The 16,032-nt window shown below is 44.8% G+C and overlaps 1 protein-coding gene across 2 annotated transcripts in view; it reads left to right on the forward strand.

Annotated features, from left to right (window-relative positions):
- The window catches only part of LOC106565740 (G-protein-signaling modulator 1), a 45,144-nt gene extending 30,389 nt beyond the window's left edge, over window positions 1-14,755 (forward strand). Inside the window, exons 8-14 of one of the 2 annotated variants that reach the window (XM_045691038.1) lie at window positions 48-156; window positions 460-574; window positions 6,544-6,614; window positions 6,781-6,945; window positions 12,201-12,363; window positions 12,560-12,765; window positions 13,005-14,755. In XM_045691038.1, the coding sequence (XP_045546994.1) occupies window positions 48-156; window positions 460-574; window positions 6,544-6,614; window positions 6,781-6,945; window positions 12,201-12,363; window positions 12,560-12,765; window positions 13,005-13,202 (1,027 nt within the window). In that variant the 3' untranslated portion in view covers window positions 13,203-14,755. The remainder of the gene's footprint in view (window positions 1-47; window positions 157-459; window positions 575-6,543; window positions 6,615-6,780; window positions 6,946-12,200; window positions 12,364-12,559; window positions 12,766-13,004) is intronic. The other variant, XM_045691043.1, reaches the window with a different exon arrangement.
- The last annotated feature ends 1,277 nt before the right edge of the window (window positions 14,756-16,032 follow it).

The raw sequence follows: 16,032 nt of genomic DNA on the forward strand, positions 1-16,032 counted from the left end.
TTATGGTGTTTGATTTGTTCCTTCTCTAACTGTGTATGTGTTGATAGGGTTGGAGAGGGCCGTGCCTGCTGGAGTCTGGGAAATGCCTATGTGTCTTTAAGGAACCATCGCCAGGCCCTGCACTACGCCCGCAAATACCTAGACATTTCCAGAGAGGTAACTAGTGACCACTGCAGCTACACTCTTTTTTAAATGAGGTATATTACTGTGGAGACAGTTTATTTTCAACACCAATATATTTGCAGTCACTTTTTTTACTAAGAAAAACTGTGAAATCCCATACACCTGTAGTCAATACGGTGTTTGTCTCTCTTTCTCTGTGTGTCTATCTCTCTCTCTGTGTCTCTCTCTCTCTCTGTCTCTCACTCTCTCTCTGTGTCTCTCTTTCACTCCCTCTCTGTGTCTCTCTTTCTCTCTGTGTCTCTCACTCTCTCTCTCTCTCGCTTATCCTACTCTCAGATTGGGGACAGGAATGGCGAGTTGACTGCCAGGATGAATGTGGAGCAGATGATGGAGGCTCTGGGGGTCAACGAGAGTGACCTTTCATCATGTGGGTCAGAGTTCGAGGTGCAAGGTAACAGGAAGATTTCTTTCTATGGTTCTTCCTTGAACTTGTATTTTCAGTGTGAGAGGAAATTATGACCAGGTGCCAGAGTCTGGTGTAACAGTCAAAGCACCCAACTCCGGACCACACAAGGCCCCTCGCGACCATGCTGTCTGTACCCCTCTCTGCCACAGGATTCTGCTTAAATACATCAATTATGACCACTGGAGTTGTTTTTGGAAAAAGATGAAGTTTCCCATGTAGACACTGGTTTGAGTCTAGATGTGTTTGTCCTCTTGGTGGTTCAGTGTGGGATTTGAGGAGGGTAAGATGATTATAGAATTCTTGATAATTCTACCTGGAGCGCCAAAATCATAACATGCTGAACTAACAGTCCAAATTATTTAATCTACTTTTGTTGTTTATAAAGAGTAGATTTTCAATTTGACCCGTCTGCACTTTTTTTTCTCGGTAATGACAGTAATAATACATATGGAAAGTCCTGTACAGTAAGTTTTGTCTCTGACCAGCCTTAGTCCACATGCACTGCCCATCGCTCTCTCTCTCTCTCTCTCTCTCTCTCTCTCTCTTTCTCTCCTTACCACACCCCACGCACAACCCTGAGCACAGACTCGCTCTCACGCTCGCTTGGAAGGAGAACATACCACTTCTCCATCCAAACTTTGAGTTGAGAGAGGCAGGACCTGTGATTAGTTCCTCCAGGATACTTACTGGACACCGCAAATGGAATACAACTGTAGACTAATAACAATTATAGCAACATTTGATTTCAATTTCATGGGATTGACAACAATAACTGTACCATAGCTCTCTGAGTCCGGAGTATGAGGTAAGCAAGGTCGAGGCTTAATTATAGCCTTTTAATTCTTTCAAAATACTGTACATGGTATTGGAAGCTTTCCTTTCTAGTTGCCATGAATCTGCAAAGAACACTTGAGAGGTTTGAATGCACACTTTAAAAGGCTTTTGTAAAATGCTATAGCCCATTTTCCATTCAATCGGTTGAGGGAGATGTATGTACACTATATGTCAGAGGTGGAGTGACGTTAGCAAAGCTCAGAATAAGCTCTAGAGAATGCATACATTTGTCCTTGTGCAAATATCTCCAAGCCACGGGCGTAGATAGATGATGTGTCACTGTGCTTCTGTCAACAGAATCTTCCTCTGCTGATCATTCATCTCTAGGGCCATAGTCTTGGTGAATACATTATGTATGACCCTCTAAAAGCATTTCTGTACAAGTATAAAGTCTTCTGTAGAGTCATCATTTCAGCTCTATTGTTCTGAGGTTGGATTCAATCAATCACGGGTCAGACGATGGAGTTGTGTGCTTTGTAAAGGAAAACTTATTCTTAATGTTTCTGCCAGACAGACATGCACTTCATCTGCCAATGTGTCTTAATTATTCATGTACAGTTGTACAAATTACATACTCTACAATTCTACATGCACAGTGCTGAGAGTTAAGAGGAACTCCATGTATTGTCCTTATCTTAATAACCCTTTAAGTCATTGTGACAGCTTGTAAACCAATATTCAGGCAATATACTCTTTCTTCCTACAACAATGTTCTAAGGCTATGACAGGAGAAAGATAAAGGGTCCATGTGAGATATTGTCTGATGAAGATAGACTGATCAACAGGTCAATGTTTGACAGGTCAATGTTTGAGGTCACTTTAGGTCATTCTGGGCCATTGCATCTTCCATTGCATCTGGGTCTAGGAGGAAAGGGTGAGTCAGGTGGACACAGCCCTTTTCTGTGTACGGAGAGGACGTGTTGGATGTTTATTTAAACAGGGAGCGTCTGTTTGGAGCAGCAGGCCCACACTGTATAAATTGTGGTTAGGTGGGACCTGAGGTCAGGCAGCCCTGGCACTGCCACCTCACAGAATAGAAATACAACAAGTAGAACAGACATTCCGGCTGGTGATGGTGATTAAGATTGTAGTTGGTGATTTATTGGTGTTTTCTTTTCTCTATGCAGGAATGTAGCGATCTGCATTATTGGTTAGGTGATGTATGATAAAATATGTCCTGTCCATTCATTTTATGTCTGTCTGTGATAGCTCTTCAGTGTGTCAGTACACTGGAACACTTGCGAGCCAAAAGGAACGAGTGTAGATAGATTTGGGGTGGCCAAATCCAGCGTGAAACCAACATACCTTTGTAGATACCTAAATACATTTGTTCCCTCTAAATAAATAGACAGATGGGTTCTCTGACGCACATAACATAAACACACTGTAAAGAAAGAGGCATTTGCATCCCATTTTGAATAAATAGGCTCCAGATACATGGTTCAAATCCATTGGTCAAATAATAACATAACTTTCTAACTGTAATTGTTAATTCATTCCAATAATGCTAGAGCTAACGATACAACCAAATACATACATAGTGTTTTCATTTTCTACTTTTCAAGTGTCATACTGACAGATGCATATGGAGGATCTTAATTTGACCAGTATTGTAGTAGCAAAATAATCCTGCAGCAACAGGAATTGAACGTTTTGTCACGTCCTGACCGGTAAAGGGGTCTTTTGTCATTGTAGTATGGTCAGAGCGTGGCAGGGGGTGTTGTTTTTGTGTGTTTTGGGGTTGGTTTGTTTCATAGGGGTTTATTCTAGTTTTCATTTTCTATGTTTCATTTTCTATGTGTGGCCGAGTATGGTTTCCAATCAAAGGCAGGTGTCTTTCGTTGTCTCTGATTGGAAGCCATACTTAGGCAGCCTGTTTTTTCCTGTGGGTTGTGGGTGGTTGGTTTTCGTATAGTCTGTCCACCTTACAGAACTGTTTTGTGGTATTGTTTATTTTTTGGTTAAGTGTTCACGTTAAATAAAAGAAGATGAGCACTTTACACGCTGCGCCTTGGTCTGTCCCTTACAATGCCTATGACAGAACCACCCACCAAAGAAGGACCAAGCAGTGGAAGAAAGAGCAGCAGGAGGAATGGACATGGGAGCAGATATTGGACGGCAAGGGATCCTGGACATGGGAGGAGATCCAGAAGGGATGAAATCGCTGTCCATGGGAAGAAGTGGAGGCAGCAAGAGCAGAGCGGCGACGAGAGGAGGCTCTAAATGCACCTAAAGGCAAGACGGAGAGGCAGACCCCCAAAAAATGTAGGGGGGGCACAAGGGGAGTTGGGCAGGGTCAGGATGGAGTCCTGAGACAACTTCCCGGGCTTACTATAAGGAGCAAGTGATGGAGCAGACACCGTATTTTGCGGAGACGCGCACTGTGTCGTCAGGGCGAATACAAAGGCCGGTGCGAATTGTGCCCGCACCCCGCAGTGATCGAGTGAAGTTGAGTATCCAGCCAAGGCGGGTTGTGCAGGCCGTGCGCTCCAGACCTCCAGTGCGCATCCAAGACCCAGTGGACCCTGTGCCTGCTCCGCGCACTCTACCTCCAGTGCGCCACCATAGCCCAGTACGCCCTGTTCCTGCTCCCCGCACTAGCCTGAAGGTATGTGGTAATAGCCTGGCGCCTCCTATGCCAGTCCCACGTAGCAGACCTCCAGTGCGTCACCAGAGCCCAGTACGTTCTGTTCCTGCTCCCTGCACTAGCCTGAAGGTATGTGGTACTAGCCTGGCACCTCCTATGCCAGTCCCACGTAGCAGACCTCCAGTGTGTCACCAGAGCCCAGTACGTCCTGTTCCTGCTCCCTGCACTAGCCCGAAGGTATGTGGTACTAGCCTGGCACCTCCTATGCCAGCCCCATGAAGCAGACCTCCAGTGCGCCACCATAGCCCGGAAAGGCCGGTCCCTGCTGTGAGCACGCGGTCCGAAATACGTCTCCCCAGTCCGGTGAGACCAGTTCCAGCGCCCCGAAGGAAGCCTCTAATGATGGTCAATGGTCCGATGTCTCCAGCGATAATCCATGGCATGAAGCCTCCAGTGATGATCCATGCCCCGGAACCTGTAGTGTTAATCCATGGCACAAAGCCTCCAGTGATGATCCATGGCCTGGAGCCCTTAGGGATGATCCAAGGCACAAAGCCTCCAGTGATGATCCATGGCCCGGAGCTTGTAGGGATGATCCATGGCACGAAGCCTCCAGTGATAACCCATGGCCCGGAGCCTCCAGTGATGATCCATGGCACAAAGCCTCCAGTGATTATCCATGACGCGGAACCAGTAGTGATGACCCATGGCATGGAGCCTGCAGCGAAGGTCCCCAGTCCGGAACCTACAGAGACGCTCCTCAGCCCGGAGCCTCCAGCGACGCTCCTCAGTCCGGGGCCTCCAACGATGCCTCTCAGCCCGGGGCCTCCAGCGACGCCTCTCAGCCCGGGGCCTCCAGCGACGCCTCTCAGCCCGGGGTTAAATAAAAGAAGATGAGCACTTTACATGCTGCGTCCCTTACGACGCCTATGACACGTTTAGTCCATAATGTTGCTTGATCGGTGGTTAGGCTATTAGCTGAAACAAAAGTAGGCTGCATGAAAAGTCCAATACTGTTAATATAACCGTGTGTTACTGCAGGTTATCAGTGAATTTATATAAATGATTAAGCATATCTGCATTTCCTGCAGCGTAGGAATGATCTGCAACACGAGTGATCACATTAAGATCCTACATCTGTAGATCTACACAGATAGAAGAAGTGTGAGAAGTGGACTGCAGAAATGGACATGCAGTCCCATCCCTCACAGAGCTGTTCTGGGTCTCTGTGAAGGTCCTCCATGTCACACACTGGCCCAACATTCCCTATGGGCGCATGGCTCGTAAAGGGCCCCTTATTCATAGTCTGTTTGCCTGGCTGTCTGACTGAACCTCGTCCTCACTGCACATAAGACCACAGCACACACATGGGAAACCATGCATGCTGCGTTGAGCTCCCATAGAGTTCATGGGAATCAACTGTTTGCACTGTATGTGTGAAAAACTGTCGATTTTCTGTTTACGAGATTTATCTCACGGTTGAGCAATGTAGTTTTTGAATGGTCAACGTACAGAACTTTCTGTAATACATCAATGCTAGAGTCATTAGTAAAACAGAATGTTACTCAACCCTCTATAAGGGGTTTGTAAACTGTTGATACACTGAACAAAAATATAAACGCAACATGCAACAATTTCAACGATTTTTCTGAGTTACAGTTCATATAAGGAAGTAAGTTAATATAAATAAATTCATTAGGCCCAAATCTATGGATTTTACATGCCTGGGCAGGGGCGCAGCCATGGATGGGCCTGGGAGGGCATAGGCCCACCCACTGGGGAGCCAGGGCCCAGCCAATCAGAATTAGTTTTTCCCCACAGACAGTAATCGTCCCCAGCAGCCCCCTGGGAGGTCCTGGGCTTGCGTGGTTACACATGGTCTGCTTTTGTGAGGCCGGTTGGACGTACTGCCAAATTCAAAACGACGTTGGAGGTGACTTGTGGTAGAGAAATAAATATTAAATTATCTGGCAACAGCTCTGATGGACATTCTGCAGTCAGCATGCCAATTGCACACTCCATCAAAACTTCTGGGGCATTGTGTTGTGTGACAAAACTGCACATTTTAGAATGGCCTTTTATTGTCCACAGGACTAGGTGTACCTGTGTAATGATCATGCTGTTTAATCACCTGTCAGGTGGATGGATTATCATGGCAAAGGAGAAATGCTCACTAGCAGGGATGTAAACAAATTTGTGCACAAAATTTGAGAGAAATAAACTTTTTGTGTGTATGGAAAATTTCTGGGATCTTGTATTTCAGATTTTTTATAGCTTATGATGATCGTACAGATTCAATCATGAACTGATAATTATTGATCAAATATTTGTATTCGCTAACAATCCTAGCCTTGATGAGTTACTGTGTCTCTGACGTGGGATTGTGGATAGGATGTTTGTCTTTAAAGCCCCACTCAGGGCAATAATGGCCCTCCATTCATTACATTACTAAAGGGCACACTTAATCTTCCATTGACAACTTTACAAAGGGTATCTGCTTTAATGTCCTCTTTTGCGCTCTTCTCTGTTCTAGGAGCCAGACCAAAATTCACCAAGAGAAACAGCATGGACAGTGTCGAACTGTGGAAGTACTCGTCAGATAAGGTAAAAACAAAGTATTTTTGTTGATTCCATTTTCGTTTTCTCACATCATTTCTCTGACAGTTTTCTGTAACACAACTTACATGGTACATTTGAAGTTTCTATATAATTACAGCATACAAATGTAAAATAAATGAAAATCCATTGGTATACGTTACTTTCCCTGCAGATTGGAGACAGCCAGGACGTGGACAGTATATCCCGGAGAACCAAGAGTCAGCAGTCTCAGCCAGGCAGAGGGAAGGGCTACCCCGACAGCCAGTCCTCAGATGACAGGCAATGGTTGGAATCCCCTGTGGACACCGATGACATAACTGTCCAAGTCCCGCCTCCAGTGAGTCTTAATTTTCAATTTCAACTGAGCTCTGAAAAACTCAGTTAACCATGAAAGATGATTTTCCATCCACTCAACTGATTTTAATCTGAGTAGATTTATTTGTTGAACTTTCTTTTTAAATTGCCTACCAGCCCTCTCGATGGCATATAACTTCACATTGTCATTATATCTCTGCTTAACAATAACATGCGCCTGGTGTTTACTAGTCAAGTTAATTTAGATCAGTCAAGTTCATCCCTGTCTCATCAGCTCCACTAAAAGGCATCAATTACAAAGACTATTGTTTTCAATGTGTAGTGTAGCTCTATAATGGACTCAGACACAATGACTTTGAACTGTGTTAGCTTTAGCTAACAGTAGCGATTGCTCCTCTGAGTAGCTTGTTTCTCCTTAAAGCATTAATTAAATCTCACACTTTCCACCTAGTATGAAAGTGTTCTACTGAAAGGCATTATCTACTGACTCCAGCTTCAGTTTCCCCTCTGCATTTAAGGATCGGCAGCCTTTTAAACAATCAATGAAAGCTAACCTGACAGCTAAAACGACATAAATGTGGTTAGTGAGCCAATGCTGGTGGTCAGGAAGAGGCATCTGAAGCCTGTTGGGTCCTTGCATCCAGATTTACGTCATATGATGATAGTGGCAAGGGAAAGTGCTGTAGGTGAAACATGATGTGATTTAAATGAGGGTTAATGGCCAGACTAGGTCTCCAGGTTACTTCCTGGTAGAGAGGAGTGCTGTGTCTGATGGCGCTTCCAGGAATAACACAAAGTAAACTTGCTGGCCTTTTTGACTGCTCTAGATTGTCCTACACCTTTTTGCTGTCCTTATCCTTAGAACATCATCGGCCAGCTTCAGCCAATGGAGTTGTGTAATTCAGCGCCCCACTCGACCAACCATGCATCTCGGTTCTGTGATGCTGTTAATTGTTGTAATCAGTGGACTGCCGTTGAAAAGAGTGAGGAAGCCATTGAGTGAAGGATGCCTGTTATTTATTGGCTGACTAAAATAGCTGTTGTACCATTGTGGGATGGTATGGAGACAAGGTGCACTTCCTCTATTGCTTATCTCTCTCTGGATTCTAGAACTAGACTCAATAATATATTGAACTGACAATAAAAAGGGTACTTGGTCAATTTTTTTCACACCAGGTCACAAGTCACTCTGATCACAAAATGCGAGGGGAAGGGGTCGGCCATTGGGAAGTGGTGAAATGTCAAAGGGTACAATTGTGTGCCTCTGTGTGTGTCTGTTAAGGATAGCGGCACAACTTTGAGTTCTGGTTTCCTTAGCAACACTGATTTAATTTATGGAGAGCCCTTTCCCCTCTCACTTCCACCTCTCTCTCTCTCTCTCTCTCTCTCCCAACTCACACACTCTCTCCTTCCACCTCACTCTCTCGCTCCCATTCACCATAATTGAGTAATTGAACAATACATAGGCAGAGGGAAGATCCAGACAGAGAGGCAAGGGGAGAACAGACAGAATCCAGGAAGTCACAGCTCATTATGCTCGGAGGGGGAGAAAATTACAATCACATGGAGCTCAGCTGAGGCACAGGAAGACACACAGAATGTTTTTTCTTTTGCTGGTCAATTTGGGAATTGATCACAGAATAGCATTTTAATGAACTTATAGTATTCACGAGAGATCCATATTAATTTATTGCTGCTATAGATACAATTATTAAATAGATGGCTTGATTGAACCCAATGAGATGTTCCATTGTGCTTGCCGGAACTGTCTTTTGGCAGTGCTCAGAGTTTGTTGTTCCCGTGATTTGTTAGTGGGCACTCTCTGCCCATCCCCCTGCCTCGGCTGACAATGTGACCTTCATCAGAAGACCCCCCTCTCCTCATAATGAGTTATTTTCCCACAGTGGGAGAGAGAGCTGCAGCTGGGACAAAGATGTCCTGCAGAAGGGAAAGAGGGAGGGGGAAGATGGATATATGATTTTATATATATATGAACGAGTGGGAGAGAGAAAGCGAGTGTGTGAGTGAGAGAAAGAGAGAGGGGGAGATGGGAGAGAGGGGAGAGATGAGAGAGGGGGATATAGGAGAGAGGGGGAGCGATGAGAGAGGGGGGAGAGGAGAGAGGGGGAGCGATGAGAGGGGAGAAATGGGGGAGCGGTGAGAGGGGGGAGAGATGAGAGAGGGGGATATAGGAGAGGGGGAGCGATGAGAGAGGGAGGAGCGATGAGAGAAGGGGAGCGATGAGAGATGGGGGATATAGGAGAGAGGGGGAGCAATGAGAGAGGGGGATATAGAAGAAAGGGGGAGCAATGAGAGAGGGGGATATGGAAGAAAGGGGGATATAGGAAAGAGGGGGGAGCGATGAGAGAGGGGGATATAGGAGAGAAGGGGATATAGGAAAGAGGGCGGAGCGATGAGAGAGGGGGATATAGGAGAGAGGGGGATATAGGAGAGAGGGGGATATAGGAAAGAGGGGGGAGCGATGAGCAAGGGGGAGCGATGAGAGAGGATGAGAGAGGGGGAGCGATGAGAGAGGGGGATATAGGAGAGAGGGGGATATAGGAAAGAGAGGGGGAGTGATGAGAGAGGGGGATATAGGAGAGAGGGGGATATAGGAAAGAGGGGGAGTGATGAGAGAGGGGGATATAGGAAAGAGGGGGGAGCGATGAGAGAGGGGGATCGATGACAGAGGATGAGAGAGGGGGAGCGATGAGAGAGGGGGAGCGATGAGAGGGGAGAGATGGGGGAGCGATGAGAGAGGGGGATATAGGAGTGAGGGGGAGCAATGAGAGAGGTGGATATAGGAGAGAGGGGGATTTAGGAGAGAGGTAGAGATGAGGGGGGGTGACGAGAGAGGGGAGTGATGAGAGAGGGGGGAGCAATGAGAGAGGGGGGAGCAATGAGAGATGGGAGAAGGGGAAGAGGGGAGGGCGTAATGAGGAGGATAGGCGTCAGTAGGGAGGGATGGGGGAAAGAGAGCACCGAGAGGGAAGGGTGAAAAGGAGGAGAGTGGTGAGGGAAGTGGGGAAGATAGGGGAGTGTGAGTCAGGCGTGTGGAGAGTGAGGGAAAGAGGAGAGCGCTCGGAGAGAGAGAAAGAGTGAAGAAAGGGAGAGAGGTGCTTGTGTGGTAAGACACTTCACTGTACTCTTTATCTGTATGATAATTTGATGGATGATGGTGTTGCTTGAACTAGTCTTTCTAATTTTTGACTTTGTTAGCCTAAATGTCTGTTTCTTGCTCTGCCAGAGAGGCAGACACATTTTGTGGCAATTAATTATTTTACGATGCCCAGTAAAGCAAACGTTTGAAGTGTAGCCTAATTTTGATACAAAGTTTTCAGAAGAAAAGTCTCTGCTGAAAATGTGACCGCCTACAGCAACAGCACTGTTGTATCGTACTATTGAACATTGTAGCCTCTGACCAGATTCTGGTGAGCTTATTCACTGATAGTTGCCTTTGTACAAATCACACTGTACCGAGTTGAGACTTCAAGGTTCTTAATTATCAACGTAAATTAAAAAATATAGAGCATTTGCTACCAGACAAAATTGCCTTGTACAGTACGTGTATCCAGTCCTATTTCTGTGCAGATAATGTTTGGTGTTGATTGGGACATTATGGTGTGTGTGCCTGCGAGGGGTGGTGGGGAAAGGGTGAGGAGGATAAGGACACCATCAGCCATTATTGATCCATGATGTGTCCTGTGGCTCACTGCCTTTGATGCCTGCCATTAACCTGCCCAGGGTTTTATCATCAACATGGAGGCAGGATCACACATTAACCAATACAGAGAACCATGCTGATAATGGAGATGGCCACACTACTGGATGTTGATACTCAGAGGAGGCTGTGGAGGTTTTATATGTGTACTATATTTTATTTATTTTTTGACCTTTATTTAACTAGGCAAGTCAGTTAAGAACAAATTCTTATTTTCAATGATAGCCTAGGAACAGTGGGCCTTGTTCAGGGGCAGAACAACAGATTTTTACTTTGTCAGCTCAGGGATTTGATCTTGTAACAAGTCCAATGCTCTAACCACTAGGCTACCTGCCGCCCCAAACTCAATACTATATTGAGAGGTTGTGCTATGTTTGATGACCTAACAGCAATTTTGTATGAAAACTAAATGTAGAGAAAATTCATACATATTCATGTTTCCATTGGAATTAGGTCATTATAAGAGTACACATTATTTGTAACAAACTTTATACACCAACATTTTAACACTGAAATGAAGATAGCTTCAAAAGTCTATTTTCATGAATATATTAATGGAGAATTCTGTATTTTTTACATTATGTCACGGGACGGATTGCGCAAACTTGAAGGCATCCTAGTTCAGATAGTGAGAACACGGTTATGTGCTATTCCAGGTAGTATCGAATAATTTTTTTTGTCCAAAGTGCTCTGAAAAGGTTGAGAACAACTCAAACAACAGCAACTCAATATATAATGGTACAGGTCACCATAATGTTAGAGAGCCAATAATTGTACTGCCACTGATTGCATTGGGCAACAACTGGAGAATCTAATAGCCAATCAATGGAGACAAACAGACAGACTGTGTATCTATTTGGCCATGTGACTCATTAGACACTCTAACACCAGGACATACTGCATGGTCATTTCACAGCAGTTCAATAGTACTTGATATGCTAAGCAAATGTTCTCCTCTATCTGGAACACCAACCGCCCCAAACCTGGCATCCTCTTAAACAAGCCAAACAGAAACCACATAAACAGGATACAAGAGACAAGTGGGTCAGTGTATGTGGAAATACAGTGCATTCAGGAAGTATTCAGACCCCTCCCTGTTTTCCACATTTTGTTACGTTAATTCTAAAATGGATTACATTTATTAATGTCCTTATCAATCTGCACACAATACCCCATAATGACAAAGCGAAAACAGGTTTTCTGAAATTATTGCAAATGTATATACAGTACCAGTCAAAAGTTTGGACACACCTACTCATTCAAGGGTTTTCATTATTTTTTACTATTTTATACATTGTAGAATACTAGTGAAGACATCAAACTATGAAATAACACATATGGAATCATGTAGTAACCAAAAAAGTGTTAAACAAATCTAAATATATTTTATATTTGAGATTCTTAAAAGCAGACACCCTTGGCCTTGATGACAGCTTTGCACACTCTTGGCATCCATCTAACGTAACAACGTGGAAAACGCCAAGGGGTCTGAATACTTTCCGAATGCACTGTGTGCGCCTGTTACATCACTTAGCAACAATGTCCCTCTGTTTCAGAAGCTAGGTCGTGACCCCTCCGATGAGGACTGTTTCTTCGACCTTCTCAGCAAGTTCCAGAGCAGCCGCATGGACGACCAGCGCTGCCACCTAGACGACCCGAACGAAGAGAATGGAGAAAATGGCGAGAACGGAGGGGCCGTCTCTCTCAATGAAATGCTAGGTAGGTTAATGACTGTGACGGCGGTCTAAAGCTAGAGCATCACTAATACTACTTGGGACCGTCATTACTTCCAGCGACTTGATTTGACGTCAATGCATGATTCACTCAAAGCAAGTCTCTAGTCAGGAATGTGTGGCTTGGAATATCTTCTGTCAATGACAGTACAATATAGTTCTCCTCCTCTTGTGCTTCTCAGACCCTACACTCATCACCTCACCCCAGACAGAGGAGCTATTTGACCTGATTGTCAGTTCCCAGAGCCGTCGCCTGGACGACCAGCGGGTTAGCGTCAGCAACTTGCCCGGCCTCAGGATCACCCACAACAACCTAGGCCACCTGTGTGTCGATGCAGACCCCCAGGAGCCCAGCGATGACTTCTTCAACATGCTCATGAAGTGCCAGGTAGGGACATGTCTCACTGCCTCAGCATCTCTATGGGTTGAATCTTAACCTAAGATCTGCGTAAATAACTCAAATTCTTGTGTTGAGTCAGTCTCTGGTACCATCAATCAATGCGTGATTTAGGTAAAATACTCAAATGTTTGTGCATATCTCAGGCTATGCAGAATTCATAAACTGCAGGACTTGCTATTTTAGATGTCTGTCTCTCCCTCTCTCTCACTCTCTGTGTCTGTTTCCAGTCCTCCAGGATTGATGACCAACGGTGTTCCCCACCAGAAGGGGGGCCCCGGGCCCCCACGGTGCCTGACGAGGACTTCTTTAGTCTGATCCAGAGGGTACAGGCCAAGCGCATGGACGAGCAGCGGGTCCACCTCCCGTCAGATGAACAGGACGGGCCCGACTCCGACCCAGAACCACCCTCCGGAGACTCCAGCTAGGGACCCAAGCACACATCCCTCGGGGAGTCTGCCTTATAGAAGGTGGAGAGAAAGAGGAGAAATGGGCCACCACTTGAGGAGATCCGTGAAGGGGTGAAAGTAAATTAGGTTGATGTGTGATGCAAGATCCGAACCCTATGTGCAATAGGTGGCCCCCTTTCAGCTGTTGTGAATCTGTTTAGGTTTGAAATGTGTGTAAATCCGATAATGATGAAATGGAATGCATTTATGTGAATTAAGTTTTGGGGTGTTTCGCTAGGGTTTGAGACGCCAACAACAAATAACAGATATTCATATTTACCCCATTTACTGCCTTAATCAGTTTTTCTCTGACTCAGATTGTATTCCCAAGTGTCAGGGGTCTGTGGGTTCAAAGTGCATGATAGAATAGTATTCGGTTTGAAGGATGACGATGAATGCTGCTGGTATTATTGGTGTAGCAAACAGTTTTGGCTACAGTTTTCGGTGGCAACAGCATCGTTAATTAAGGTCTCTTCATTATTGAGTTAATGTCCTCTGGAGCACAACCAAACAGGTTTTCAAACAATATATCAATTTATCAAAATAGTAAAAGATACAGTGAAAATACATTTTATGGACAAAAGTATACAAAATCAAGAAAAGCACATTTTAGGGACAAATTCAAGGGAGAAATTGAGTAGATGGAACAGGGGACTTTTTAGGACAGCAAGGGGGTAGATGCATAGCCTATGCACACAGAATCCTGTTTTGCAAGGAACTCCTGCTACAATGCCACAGCTGTTAGTCTTCAATTTCCAGTCATCTACAACGGATGTCTCATGTTCTGTTGGTATACTTCCCCATTGTGGTGAAACTTGTATACTACAACTGTCCTGTGTACCCCAATGGAAATGATTTGTAATTCCTGTGGAAGGTTGAGGTTGTAATCTTCTGCGCAAGTATATTGATTTTAAGCACATTTTATTATTTTAGTGACAAGCTATACTTAAACTGTACAGTATATACATTGCATATTTTTTGCTGATAATTTTTTTAAAGTTAGTGTATTTGCAACAAAAATGTAGTGCCTTGTGTGTATTTTATTCCGTTGTGGATATCAGAGTTATTCTGTTACAGACCCAGCAGACCAAAGACGGGTGCAAACTGGGGAAACTAAACAAAAACAGCTTATAGTAAGATCTAACGTACTGTACATATATGTTGCCTTACTGATGTTCCACAATGGACATTTTAGTTGCTCTTCTTCTTTGAGTCTCCATTTGTAAATGTATTAGTATTAGCGTGTAGCTCTTGTTTGCACATCAAGGGTCGTGAACCTAACCCAGGATGGGTCGTGGTCCATATGATTAATCTCTATCTCTGTAGTAAGAGGGTAACAAGGTCTCCACTGTTCTCCAAAAATAGTTGATTTCCTCTATTTTCTCATACCTTATGAGGATAAACTTGGTCCAGACCTATCTGCTACGCTTCTATTTGTCACTGCCATATGTACATATTTTTTGTATTTATGTTCCATTTGAGGACATGAAGATGTCCCCTCTGCTTTTAATAAAATGTTGATTCAAATGTTTCATGTGCCTCCGTAGTCATCAACAGTGTTGCTCTAAAGTTTACCATAAGAATGTCTGTTTTCAAATTCGGGGCTATGCTTAATCTTAAACACATTGTACGTATGTGGTGTTGAGACTGCCTTTTTTTATTACACCCCATTCTACAGTATTTTGTAAAACTATTCTTATGGCCCGACCCTCATTACGTGCTGTGCATGATTCAATTTCCCCCCAGTCCAAAGACATAGACATTCTTTTGATATCAGATATGAAACGTTTTACAGTATATTTACAGTCTATTTACAGACTGCAAAGGAAAACAAGGCCTTAAAAAAAGATGGGGGGTGTCATTGACTTCCCCTTGGTTGGGCAAGGCACAGTGGACTGACCAAACAGGTTGGTTTGCCTTTCTCTGTTTTCTAGAGGAGATTATCCCAGAAACACTAGACCTACTCCAATTTGCATACCGCCCCAACAGATCCATAGACGACGCAATCTCAATTGCACTCCACAGTGTCCTCACCCACCAATATAAGAGGAATACCTATGTGAGAATGCTGTTCATTGACTACAGCTCAGTGTTCAACACCATTGTCCCTTCCAAGCTCGTAACAAAGCTTAGGACTCTGCAACTGGATCCTGGACTTCCTGACGGGCTGAACCCAGGTGGTGAGGGTAGGCAACATCACCTCCGCCACGCTGACCCTCAACACAGGGGCCCCACAGGGGTGTGTGCTTTGTCCCCTCCTGTACTCCCTGTTCACGCATGACTTCAACACCATCATCAAGTTTGCTGACGAAACAACGGTGGTAGGCCAGATCACCGGCAACGATGAGACAGCCGACAGGGAGGAGGACAGTGACCTGACAGTGTGGCGCCGGAACAACAACCTCTCCCTCAACGTCAGTAAGACCAAGGAGCTGGACTACAGAAAGCACGCCTCAATCCACATCAATGGGTTGCAATGGAGCAGGTTGAGATCTTCATGTTCCTCGGTATCCAAATCTCCAAAAACTTAAAATGGTCCACACACATGCTCACAGTTGTGAATAAGGTGGAAAAGGTTTGGCATAGGCACTCAAATCCTCAAAATGTTCTACAGCTATACCAGTGAGAGCATCTTGACTGGCAGCATCACTGGTTAGTATGGAAATAGCACCGCCCTCGATTGCATGGCACTACAGAGGGTGGTATGGACAGCCCATTACATCACTGGGGCCGGATTCCTGACATCCAGAACCTCTTTATCAGTCGGTGTGAAAGGAAGGCCCGGAAAATCGTGAAAGACTCCAACCAC

The sequence above is a fragment of the Salmo salar genome, chromosome ssa01 (genome assembly GCF_905237065.1).
Source record: "Salmo salar chromosome ssa01, Ssal_v3.1, whole genome shotgun sequence".
In the NCBI taxonomy this organism is placed as follows: Eukaryota; Metazoa; Chordata; class Actinopteri; order Salmoniformes; family Salmonidae; genus Salmo; species Salmo salar.